Source organism: Taurulus bubalis (genome assembly GCF_910589615.1).
Source record: "Taurulus bubalis genome assembly, chromosome: 9".
NCBI classification, from domain to species: Eukaryota; Metazoa; Chordata; class Actinopteri; order Perciformes; family Cottidae; genus Taurulus; species Taurulus bubalis.
The window spans coordinates 7,465,379-7,479,096 of record NC_136597.1 but is presented as its reverse complement, the minus strand read 5'-3'; the positions used below and the strand labels follow the sequence as shown (position 1 = coordinate 7,479,096).

General features: G+C 42.9%; 1 protein-coding gene across 1 annotated transcript in view; it reads right to left on the bottom strand.

Annotated features, from left to right (window-relative positions):
* Positions 1-2,970, bottom strand: part of cdh13 (cadherin 13, H-cadherin (heart)) — a gene marked incomplete at both ends in the record, with an annotated part of 275,810 nt that extends 272,840 nt beyond the window's left edge. The window contains one exon of the mRNA XM_079224117.1: positions 2,926-2,970. Coding sequence (XP_079080243.1) covers positions 2,926-2,970 — 45 coding nt within the window. The remainder of the gene's footprint in view (positions 1-2,925) is intronic.
* Between the last annotated feature and the right edge of the window lie 10,748 nt (positions 2,971-13,718).

Below are 13,718 nucleotides of genomic sequence, written 5' to 3'. Positions count from 1 at the left end.
CATTTGAAACCCTTTTCCTAGAGACCTCTCGCTCTCTCTTTCTCTCTCTCTATCCCTCCCTCTCTCTCTCTCTGTGCTTGCAGCGGCTTTAACAGGAACTTTAACAGTCCATTGGTCACCGCGCCCATAAACGTCCATGACAGCAAATCTTCCTTGCAGACACGCCCAGGTGCCAGCCCAGAATTTAAACTGTGAGTATAGCTGTCCACCACCGTCGGCTGGTGAACGACAGAAACAGAGAGAGAGAGAGAGAGAGAGAGAGAGAGAGAGAGAGAGAGAGAGAGAGAGAGAGAGAGAGAGAGAGGAAATGACGCTGAGCATTTTGAGGAAATAAACGGGGGCATTAAAGGTCGGTAAATCACATTAATTGAAGTAAAAGACTAGTTTGAAAAGAGTGGGAGGACATGAAGACGAATGAAAGGTGTAGGGGGAGGGAGGGAGGAGGTGGGGGGGGAGAAAAACAAACGTATAAGACAGACAAAGAGGAGGAGGAATCGATGTGGCGAAAGAAAGAATGGGAGAAAAGTCCTTGCACCTGCACCTCCCAGCTGTGCTGCGCTTATTCTGAATCATTGCTCCACCCGGAGAGACTGCTTAGCGTTTCATTTGGAAAACAGGGATTTATTGCCAAGGAGGGGGCTGCCGCCACTGGCGCATGCATGCGCCCATTTGTGGGCGTGTGGGTCTGAGGTGGTAGTGCCGGGTGGTGAGAGGAAGGTAATAGGAGTGCATAGGAGAGGAACTTGGCTCCCTACCTGAGCATCTATAAATAAGAGTAACCTTGTCCCATCCCACGCAATGTAATATGGTGAGATTGGACGTTCCAGTGATTTGGAGAGAGGGTGGGGGAGGTGGGGCACTCGTGATTTGCACATTGAGTCAGATGGAATAAGTGTGGCTTCACATGATGCATATACAAGCCAGGACAGCTGATTGTTGGAATGGCTGAAGGGGGTAAACAGCCATTAATGGGCTTTATTGGCTTTATGGATTCCTTTAGACGTGGGGATGTATTCAAAATATGTTTCGCTTACTGCTTCCGGTGGGACAGCCCCGAGGATAAGAGATGCCCCCGCGGAGCTGGGTCAGCCAGAGCTGCAGGGCAAAGGGCCTCCAGCGTCAGACATCTCACCTGCTACAGATGTGGCACTGTGTCTTTGAGTGAGCAAGTGCATGCGTGGAAATACATATTACTAAATATATATACATTCTCCTAGTTTTGAAAGAAGTCTCTTCATAGCATTAGTGAATGAATCTCTCAATAGAAAGCCTCCGGATGGGAGGTGCAGAGTGCATTTGTGTTCAAGAGGGGGCAGGTGCAGATCAATAAAACCCAGAGTTAAATAATGTATTTGTAGGCACTATTAGCCTGAATCATGACTGCCTCAGATCAGAGGATCGAACAACAACGCGGAAATGAGCCAGCGGCTTATCCAATTAAAAATGAATAATATGCAGCAGAAAAACGTGCAGTAAGCCTACACAGGTCAAACAAGGAATACCAAATGAGCTGTGTTTGTCTGGGGCCGCTCAACACATCCTGCAGGAGAACAAGAGAGAGAGAGAGAGAGAGAGAGAGAGAGAGAGAGAGAGAGAGAGAGAGAGAGAGAGAGAGAGAGGCAACACAACAACACTGTTTCCCAAATGAGCTGTTTGCCTGCCACGCTCCAGGGCTCTCCCATTGTTGCTGTGTTCAGGAAATACTCTCAGCCTGGTTATTTTAAAATTAGCTGCCACTTAAACGTTCACAGAGTGCCACGAGACGGTGCCACTGTCGTTAGAGTAAGTAGGCTGCACAGGAGGACGACTTAAATGGTCGTTTTCACTGAAGTTATATGTGTGTGTTTTTTCTTCTTCTTCTTTCTATCTTCCTGAGGAGTTCAGAGGTCAAGAGAGATGGAGAAGAAGAGCAATCCCCGCAGCTGGATTCACCTTTGCTCAAGGGCACCTCGGCAGCAGGGCGGAGAAGGTGCACACCGATGTAAAGAGAGATGCCATCGAGAAAGCCTTGCTGCTCGTCTCCTTTTGACTAGTCGTGTAAAGACTTGACTGGCAGACACATCTGTTCAGAGTTACCTCTGCTATCTCTCTCTCTCTCTCGCTCTCCCTCTCCATATCAAAGTCAGATCAAACGGGCGACTGCCTCCATCACAGTGGGAATTAAGGCTTTATTAAATATCCCGAGAGAATCCACGTCTACGGAGAGCGGTAGAGAGAGAAATACCCAGAGAGACGCCACAAATAGCTGGACACAGCGCAGCGGCCAAGTTAGTTCTCTCCGCTCTCCCTCTCTCCTCTCCTCTCCTCCATCCGCCTGTTTGCTTCCCACACACACACACACACACACACACACACACACACACACACACACACACACACACACACACACACACGAGCCCAAAGAAACGCTCAAGTTGGTGGCTGAGCGGAATATAGATGCGACTGGAGACAACAGCCGGAGCCGTGATTTGCACACATGCACGTAGCATACACACCCCCGCGCTCTCTCTCTCTCTCTCTCTCTCTCTCTCCCCCCCCCCCCCCCCCCCCCCCCCCTCTCTCTCCTTCCTTCTCTCTTCTCCATACAACATATTACATGCATTCCTTAAGTGAGCGACCACTCGCCAGAACCCCCCACCCCACCCCTCCAAACTCGGTGCCACGAATGCCAGCCGTGCGCATAAAGTGTGTGCGCGGGGTAAACTTGTCCTGGCGCAGGTGACTGTGTGGCTGCGCGTCGTGTGCAGAGTCGGGACAAACTTGACCAGCCAGCTATTTGGAACACCAGAGTCGCACGAGACCTCCGACTCCGAGAAATTGCCTCTCCCCCCCAAAAAAAAAAATCCGAAACACACACAGACACACACACTTTGGCGCGCGCTCACACACGCGCGCACACACACACAATCTCTCCCCCAGTCTTACCTGGGGGACGAGGAAAGCCAGGAGGATGCGGACTCCGATCTCCATGGTCGGTTGAAATGTTCTCGCGGTGTGACACAGACTCAAGACAGGGTGGTGATGTAGGCTGGGTCAGCTCTGCTCATAATTCCACGGTCCACGCGTCGGGGAGAGAGGAAGCCTTTCGCCGAGAGCCGCCTGCTGCCAACTTCCCCTGAATACAACTGCAGTCGGATCAGCAAAGCAGTGGATAGTGAAGCCGAGACCACAACCAATAGATTTATGAGGAGGACAGAGGGGTGGAGGGGAGGGAGGAGTGGCAGTGGGGGGCGTCTCTATCTAAGCAGAGGGTCACTTAGCAGCAGCGTTTTTATTTCATTTCATTTTTATTTTTTTTGCCAAATTCAGACACCCCTCAGTTATTTTTGTTTTTTTGGGTTTTGTTTGTGTGAGTTCTGAATGTGCAGCAGCAGGTCTGGAGGATACATCAGCATCCCTCCTCGGACAGCTTTACAGCTCTTATTCCAGCGCGTATTACCCGTCCCTCTTTAGAGGTGATTTACGGCTCTATCGGCTCACATTCAACGCACAGAGCGCGCAGGCTCGGGGAAGCTGTTCAGCGCATCCTGCGTGTGAGCGCGCACATGAGCGGCGATGCCTGCGGGGCAGCCGGAGAGAAAGAAACTTCAGTGATGACACATGTTAGGGCTGTGCTGTGCACTGTACACGTTGCAATGGAATTGCTGTAGAAGCACAATGGCTCCAAAGGAACGTCGCTCTTTATAGTGTTGACGAGAACATTTAGCTTTCAATCTTCAGAATTAGTCCTGAATTGAATATTCTCTCCATCACAATGATTTGTTCTATTGTTCATCTTTATCAACACTACTTTCCCTCCTCCCAGCTATATGATGAATGGTTAACTTGTGAGGGGAATGTTATTTTTATTTTCACTCTCACTCTCCCTTCCTCCCTCCCTCCCTCTCTCTCTCTCTCTCTCTCTCTCTCTCTCTGATGAACTGCTTTGTAATACCCTCCTTGTTATGTACTTTCCACATGCAGTAACATTATGGTCTTTTAGGACCTACTGAAATGACACAACCTATACAGTGTTGGGCTGCAACTAACGACTATTTTCATTATCAATAAGTCTCCCAAATGTCCGATTCATTGATTCAGTGTTGGCTTATTGATTAGAGAAAAATGCCATATAACATGTCTTGTTTTTAAACAACACCCCTAAAATAAAACTGGTGAATATTCACATTATAGAAGCTGAAGCACGCATATTTGAGGCATTTCTGTGTTACAGGTTACTCAAATGTAAATGTTTCATCCATTACGTACATTACATGTTGGACATTAAGGCAATAACAGGGACCATGACAAGCTTTTATAAAGAATAAGTCATATTCTAGACTATATTTTCTGACTACAAATCCAATGAAAAGTCCAAAGCCAAGAATTGATGCTATAACAAGTAGTCTGTAGCCAAACGCCAGATACTTCTACATCATAAACCTCCACTGTTGTTCAAAAAGTTAGCCCCACTGTTGCACCGGTTCCTTCATTATGATAAACATGGGCACTGGAGTTTAATTTGCAAGTCAATCCCACAAACACCACCCTGCTGCTGTAAATACTCTCAGAAAAGCCAAATGAAAATAGTCCCCAACTTCATTAACTATTTACTTGAGTTTATGTAACATTTGATCAATACTACAGTTCCTAACTGTTCTGGGAAGCTGTTCAGCCTTTTTCACAATCTTGTCTTCAGTAGGAACAAATAACTTTGGTGCTGAGAGCAGCAGACAGTCTCGAACAGTTGTAAAATATTGGAAGACAGATGAACAATTCGTGGGTTTGGCCCTAGAAGACCGCAAGCTCTTTGCTCAGGTGTCCTTCAGCAAAACACTCAATAGCTTCAGTCAAGCTGGTCTGTAGGAGACTGTGACCTCTGAGTTTCCTGTTGGAAATAATCAATTAACTACCATATCATTATTAAAGTGGAGGATGGCTCATTTGAATTCAACCCTGCACTGATTTAAGTCCTGATGGCATGCGACATATTTCATATTTCGACATATCATGCTGTGCTGGGATTGTGGGATTATCTGGCAATAGCGATGTGCTGTGACAAGAGTGACTCCGTATAAAGATAGACAATAGTGTATCGATGAAGTTGTGAAACGCCTACATGAGCAGTGAGTCACAGAACCTTTTTTTTCTTCTTTTGTGTTTTTTATGTTGCAGCAGCCACACCGCCAGCGTCAGCAGCTTGGCTCAGGTGCAGCTTGGCTGCAGGTCACCTTTATGTGTCGCTAGGATTCGAGGTACCGCCTATATTTTCTGGGTGTCACAGCGGAAATTATCTCTTGATCTATATTGCCATCCACGAGCAACTTTGGTACCGTTCTGATCTCTATATCGGTAGAATGTGTCAATGAGCTGAAACAAGTAAACTCAACGCTTTCTGTTTCAAAATAACCTGGAGCATCTTTGTGTGGGCAGAATCCCTTTATTTCTAAATTTGAGGCGGTTAATCTGTAAAATTTGCCGGTCAGTGTCGTGGAAAATGCCTTGACTTACACAGCTCTATAAATGATTAGAGTTCCGGCTTTAAAAGTGGAGACAAATGAGCACACGCTTAAACTTTTTCGATCAAAAATACTTAGGAATGAAATTATGATGCAATGAAAGGAAACATTCTGGTCATTATGAAAGGCAAACGCCACGTAGAAAGTAGTAGTAGTAGAAATGCTGTCGGCGTTGACACGACTCACGCGACAGAAGCAGCAGTTCAGCCATGCAGCGCTGTGGCCCGGGTGAAACTGTGATGTGCACTGAACTCATGGCGGGATCAGCTCAAATTGCATTGCGTCCGATTGGGGCCTTCCCGAAGACGAAGAACGAGGTGAATGATGGTGAAGACTTACACATCAGCCCCTTTCTGACACCACAGAGTGTTATTCAATGAGCACACGCACTTTTTTTTCTCATTCTGGGCCCAAAGGTCAGATGTCTATAAAAGAAACCCATCAGTCTTTCTCAGGGGGCAGAGCTGTCAAAGAGCACACTTAATCTTCATGCAAAGTACCCTTAACCTCCAACACAGACAAATAATGCACAGTGAAACAGACAAATGAGTCTGCTGTGCAGAGGAAGAGCAGAGGAACTCTGAGATAATGGAAACAATCAGAGTTCCCTCTGCCTCTCTTCCTCTCTCTTTCTGACCGTTTCTCACACACAAACAAACATGTTTATAAGGCGGTATATGATGCGGTGACATATTTCTGAATACATCCATCTTGAGTAGGGGGAAGGAAAAAGGTTAGCTTCACATAAAAAAAAAGCCAGTTGGGGGTTCCAGTGTATCTCTCAGTGCCTTTCTTTTCTCAATGCATGTGAAAAATGAGGGCAGGAATTGTTGTGACACCTGAGGAATTGCTTTTCCGGGCATTTTCATTCATCAGTAAAAGTAAAGACATTGGGTACATATTAGCAATGACTGCATGGTAGAAAGCACACACGGGCAGCTGTGGAGGAACCAGTGCTGTGCGCTGGAGAGGAAGACGACTGAAATAATCAATTAAGATGCTTATATATATATATATATATATATATATATATATATATATATATATATATATATATATATATATATAAATATATATACCAGGTTCCGAACATTCCCTGTCCCATATTCAACATCATTCCTCATATTTTAGATTTCAGGAATCGAAGAAAGAGAGTCATTTTCAGTTCGTAAGCCATGAGGCTGTGGAATCAACAAATCATGACAAAAACATCTGTTTGGTGTGGCACAGGAAGAGTAAGGCTGGCTCAATCAGTTTGACAGCTTTTAGGCTCAACTTAATTAGTCCAAAATGCTCATGATTCAGTTTTGTAAACACAAAAAAACAGAGGGAATCTTAATTACCACATTTTGACAGATTTATCTTTCTGGAAAATGGATAATTGCAATGATCTTCAGTCTACTGAACTCAGTTTTTCCATTCTGACAGTATTGAGTGCCAGTTTGATACCTGACATTGTGGTTTGCACTATTTTCCTTCTCGCGTATTCTTTGGGTTTCGTCTGAATGCACCTGTGGTATGGAGGTGACTGCTGAGTAATAAAAGGAAAATATCAATAATAGTTTATGACTTGAATTGCTATCAATCTTTCCTTGGGTGTATGTGTGAGATACGGACGAAGACAACCAACACAGACAGGATGCAACATTAAGTGTTTTATTTACCGTAACGATTTAATTCAAGGGGAATTCAAGTCCTTGTCATTAGTTCCATCAAACAAGCCAAAAGGTGTGGGGCGGACTCTCAAGCCAAAAGGTAGAAACCCTGTTAAATGAAAAGTGTATCTCTCAGCAGCTACTTTCAGGTTTGTAGACGGTGATTTTCAGGGCATAGTTTGAAAGGCTATTGTCACAAATTACAGCAGCAAAGTGATGGTAAATCAAACGAGTATAATTTATAATAGATTGCTCTTATCTGTGTGTGGTGTCATTTCCTGTATATATATATATATATATATATATATATATATATATATACATATGTATATATATATATATATATAACCATGATAAACTCTCTGTGGTCCTTAAACCTTGAACTGTACCACAATATAACCATGTATACATGTTTCCAATTATTCAGATTCATTAGGCCAATCAACCAGAACAACAACATGAACACACAGGGGACATGAGGAAGCAATTAGCTCCATTTATCTGATTTAGGCCACAACACACTCTCTCTCTCTCTCTCTCTCTCTCTCTCTCTCTCTCTCTGTCTCTCTCTCTCTCACACATAAGCATACAAAATGGTCTTCTCATCCTTTTAACATGACGGCGGTAAGTATGTTGTTTTCAAGTCCAGGAGGTGAATCATACCAGATTTTGTATTAGTGTAGGTGTAAAGTAAACCACTTATCACACAGTATACTGTGTTTGCTCGCTCACAGTACCTGAGAAATATTGCCACTAGGTGGGGTAGAAGAGTTCATATCAGGGTGAGTAATCTTTCATCTGGAACCTCTGAAGGACTACCTTTAACTAAAAGGCAAAATGGCAGAATGAGAGGAAGAAAGACACTGGCCCCATTCTTTTTGCAATTGAAGAAAGCGTCCTCTCCTTTTTTCAAACAACCTCTAAATGGATGCTACAATAGCCCAAGGCCTGAGCTCTCTTCTGTCTCCAGAGGCCTACACCGGTAACCCACTGTCTTCCCTGTAGATCAAACTGCAGATGTAAAAATATTCCTTGCCTATTTCTCTGTATAAATGGTCTCTTTTGCTCCCACTTTGCTCCCTTCGCACGCAATAGACGTGAACGACTGAGGGAAGCAAGACAGAAGGCATGTTTCCTGAGAAAAAGACGATTGGATCACTGAATCTGACATCCGGATGCTACACAACAATTCCTTGCCTGGGGAAAACAAGAGTTGGAACTACAAGCGTAGGTAACACAACAAACAAAGGATTCCATGTATACGTGTTACCTACACCTCACATCTAGGGAAATCAAAAAAAGGCTCATGTTAAATGCAGTGAATGTGAAATATTCACTAATGAGAACTTGTTGTGTTGTAGGTTGGGAACCTATCAGACTATATGTCTAGTGTTAGATCAAATAAATACACCAAGCTAAAGTGTTTGTGTAAATTTTGTCTTGTTTACTGGTTAGCATAACTGACCATTCAAAAACCAAATTACAGTGCAAAGGACAGACACAATTAGACTATACTGTATATTGCAAACTCAATTAACAGACACTTACGCTGATGCCCAACCCGAAACCGCAAATCCTATAATAAACATAACAGCCAATAGCCTACAGACCTTTATTATCCAACACCTGTCATCCAATCCACATTTTCTTTGTTTTGGGACAAAATACCTGACCCGATGCAGGACTGTGCCCTAGAGGAAAGATCAGGAGATCACCAAAGTCAGCTGAATAAATCACCTGGGTACCATGAATTCTTGTAAAAAATGTTGTGCCAATCCATCCAATAGTTTTCAAGATATTTCAGTTCAGTGGGTGGTCAGGATGCAAACCGTGTCCAGGTCCTCCCAAAAAATACAAAAACATAATACTTACTTGACAGAAAAAAACACAAAACATTCAAAACGTATTTGGCAAACTGAGTTACTCATTTCTGGGAGACAGGGTTGGACTGGCTTACAGAGCCCTGACCTCAACCCCATCAGATACCTGAATTGGAACTTCGACTGTGAGCCAGGCCTCATCTTTCAGCAACAGTGGTTAGCCTCACTGTTGCACTTGTGAGACTCATTTCCAGAAAGTGGAGGCTGCTACAGCAGCAGATAAATGCTTTTGGTTTCAGAGAGAGATGCACACCAATCAGGATCATGCGCGTAGATGGCTATGTACAGAGTGCCCATACAAAAGACATATAGATTACAATTTTCGATCGATCCAATATTTATAATCATACACACAGAGTGGCATTTTCTTTTCCCAATATCCCAAGTGTCAAGTGGCTCTGGGTCTATTCTTGCTGCAAATCCCACTTTATCCTACTGTGAAAAAAAATGTCACAGTGGGATAAAGGTTATCTCTGGCTCAACCAGACCACTCACAGTGTCTAGAATTGTACTTTTGTAAAACAAAATATACGTATTAACATTGCTAATGCAAGCCGTTGTTAATTGTTGTCTGCAGAGTGTTACAGCTGGACCAATACGGTGTACAATAAACTAAAGGTGCCCAAATGCCTTTTTGCTGAAGAACATTGTACACATTTTACATTTATATAAATTTAGCTTTTATATTTTTTACACCACGTCCCAAAATAATAATACATCTTACTGAAGATGTTAACAACCATCGATCCAGAGCCGGTCTGGGGAGCTGGAGCAGATGGTAAGTAGCCAACGAGTGACTGAGCACGGCCTCGTTGTAATAAACTATTGTTATAGTCCAGAATAAATTAGCTTTATGACCATAACACATGCAGAATGGGAAAATATAAATCAAGGCATCTTAGGATGATTAGACATCAATTCATAAAGTCTCACTGGTGGGAAGTTTTGCATGCATGGCCACCACTCTTTGTTTACTCTGAGGTTTCTCATTATCACACATCCCACAACCACACACATCACAGACCCAACAATCACAACACTCCAATCAGATGATTCTTTCCCCCCCATTGTCAAGTGTCCAAATAAGCACACAGAGAGAAAAAAGATGAAGAAATTAGATGAGTCAAGATGTGTTTTCCAAACTTGTTACTGCATGCTGCTGCTTGAAAAGCTGAGCAATGTCAAAGTGATATTTATTTCTATTTTTATCCTGCACTGGCACCTTTTCAGCTTCTAGTCGACACTTGAACAGGCAAGTTACCAAGCCAAGTCCTCTCAAACTGCCGCCCCCAATTTGATAAGGGTATATAAAAAAAAAAGTAACTTTAACCCAAGAGACTGTTGTTCGTTCCCATGTGAAACAAAAGGTCAAAGACGACTTATTTTGTACCACAGTTGTTAGTCACGTAACTTGTTGGTAATTTGTCCCATGAGTCACATAAGTCGTTAGTCAAAGTAACATCAACCACAATGTTTTCCTTCCCCAAACTAAGTAGTTTGCTGCCTAAACCTAACTTCCGGTGAAGACAGAAGTGTATTTTGAAAAGACGTTGTGCATGTAGCGAGCGCATTGTCCCTGAAGCTGAAGCTGAGGATCACGGTTCGAAGTTTAGGGCCAATGGCCATCGCTTGGTATTTGATGAGCTGGAAGTCTGTTGGCTTGGTCAACTACCTAATTCCATCAGCTTTTTTACACTACACTATAATACACTGTAATATATTTGCAAACTTTTGTGATGGATGTTCAAGATTCCCAGAGGACCATTTCTAATGACTTTGTTGATCCCTCAACCTTCCAACTAGTGCCACCATTAACTTAAATTCCCCCTTGACTCGGGAGCTAAATCCTAAGCAATAATATTGCAATAGTGTAAGATGAAGTCACAAAGTTTACAAAGTGTGTAATTGAGATCAAAATGAAGGTTGAGTCTAAAGATGGGCGGGGTCCGAGCAAGGGGTGCGAAGGAGGCATTGCCCCTCTTTAAGCTCCTGGCCCGATTTGAAGTCACGGCTGGTGTGATCCCTTCGCAACATGGTCTCTAGTTCATCATTTGATTTTGTTTACAATTATAGGCCTGCCACTGATAAGGCCGTAAGAACAGCCAAATTGTCTGTCTTTTCCTCCTAAGTGTTTTGTTATGTGTAATTAACATTGTAGCCTTTAGCAAATGCTCATGGGACTTCATACTTTTACTTGGGTTCAAGTCATTGGCACCACCAAATGATGTACAGGTAATGAATGTGCTGGAGAAAGACACAAGTGGAAAGGGTATTGATCTGTCTCCTTCCAACTCATTAAAACGTCTCTTCTGGAGTAATTTCTACTTTCCAACCTTTGCTGTATTAGTCTTTTCTTTTGGAGTGTTGGAGTGATTGTGGGGTGTTGAGTACCAAGATGGACTCTTAAAGGAGTTTTAAACATTTGAACGCAAGACAAATCTCTAGACAAATGTATCAGTTTACTTGTGTATTATTTATTCACAAGAAGTGACGTGTGGGTTATCAATGGGGAGAGACATGTTTTCTTCATCAGCTTGCATTTGCCCATCTTGCATTGCATTGAGCTAAATCAGTCACTCTATGTGTTAAATGTGGGTTGGCCAACTTCAGATAATAATAATAAAAAAAACAACCTACAATATATTATATTAAACACTAGAAGTTGACCAAATTCAGTGTAAATGACACAATAGTAAATCGGTGTGACACACTGAGTTGGCTCAACTGATTTTCCAAGTTGGTACTTTTTCGTCTCAAGTTACCTGAAAAAGTTAGATTAAAAAGACCTGAACATTTCGTTCATTTTGAGGCCAGAAGTGGCTCAATAGTAAGGCAGGTTTAATTAGTGTCAGAGTACCTTTCAAAACAGCTGCAATTCAATGTTTTATGGCGAGGAAATGTCTTATAATATTCGTAAACACTATGAAGAGTAAAAAGAATCTTTGTAAACCAGGCGTAATCCTTATATTGTTGTCAAGAAAGCAGATATCTGGTCATAAACTAAAGTAATGGGCAAATTGTAACTGGAGCAACGGAGAATGGAGAGCAGGATAATCGCAGCAGCTCTGGAAAAGGCAGAAGATCTGCAGGAGAATGAGAACCTCTGCTTTCAGCAGGAGAAAACCTCCATACAGGCAACCCTGTTCCCCCAGAACTAATACGCATTCTCAATTATGTTTGATCAGAAACGTATCTCCTCTCTGATTATGTTTGTGTTTGACGTATTACAAATACGTGTCCCGTTTGTGTCCCGTTTCCACTGATTTGACCACAGAGATCCGAGTGTCTGCTGATGATTGCAGTGGTTTACTGCACTAGATGGAGTTTATCATGCACTTTGAGCTGCATTCCCAAACAGCATTACTAAACCGGCTCCCGGGCTCCCGGTGCGGCCGGCCGTTACCGGCCTCACCCCGCCCCTCTTCGCTTGCCATAACTGAGGGAATCCTTTTTTTTTCCTCCGCAGAGTTTAGAAATTAAAATATGCTTAAATAAAGCAAGAAAACAATAACACAAACACGCGATTATAAACGTATTTTTAATACGTCAAACACAAACATAAAAACAATAAAACAAAAATATGTGTATAATCAAAATACGTGTTTAATCAACGTATACGTGTAATACGTCAAACACAAACATAATCAAGGAGGAGATACGTTTCTGATCAAACGTAATTGAGAATGCGTATTAGTTCTGGGGGAACGTAATTTTTAGGAGACAGCGTTGATACAGGAGGAGACAAAGCCACGTCCAGAGTGTCCGGTCTGGCTCAATTAGACCAACAGAGGGACAATAACCGAAAGCTCACATCTGCTATGGAGGACACTGAAATCAGAGATCTCCAATGGTAGGAGGACAAGTCACCCTTCCTTCAGGCAACCGAAAGCCTCAAGCAGACTCTGCATGAAAAGGAGCAGGAGTTGGAGAAGACCGAGAACTTCAGGCAGTTCCAGCTGGAAGACCTCGAGGGCCATACCACCAAAAAGCAGCAGAAGAAAAAGTGTTACAGAAAGCTCTTTAAACTCCAGAGTTCCCAGTACGCCCAGGAACAGAACATGCACACACACATACACAAACCCACGCTTTTGTTTTCGTATATTTGTGAGTATTAATTAGTCTAAACCCTCTAAACAGCACTTTGATTTCACACTTGGAAAGTGAAGTGACTTCACAAAAAGGTTTGGCCACCCCTGTGTTTAGTAATTTGAAATTCCTGCACCTGCCTCGCACAGTGTAATGTGCCACAAGATATAATGCTGACCCTAAAGTGGGACTTTAGTTGTTGTTGTTGTTGTTATTTATGTAGGAGGGATGTTAAAGCACCTACTATGCCAGCTTTAATTTTCTAATTATAATATATTATCTTACCTTAATGACAGCACCACTTTCCTTTTGCGTTTGAGCCACTTAGAAAACAAAATGTACACGAAAGGTGCACTCAATAGCAGGGACGTTGAGATTAACCATTTCTGTCACATGGCGAGTATATCAATAAATCAATTACGTTCTGTAACTGTAACAATCCAAGAAGCTTAGAACGATGGTGTCCTGATTCCTGCATTGTGGCCCCATGACACGTTGTTTGTGTGAACGTGAAATTGTGTCTCACGCGAGTCACTTAAGAGTTTTGTTTTGTATGCATTCGAGTCGTGCCACTCACCTGAAACCTTGAGAAGACCTTT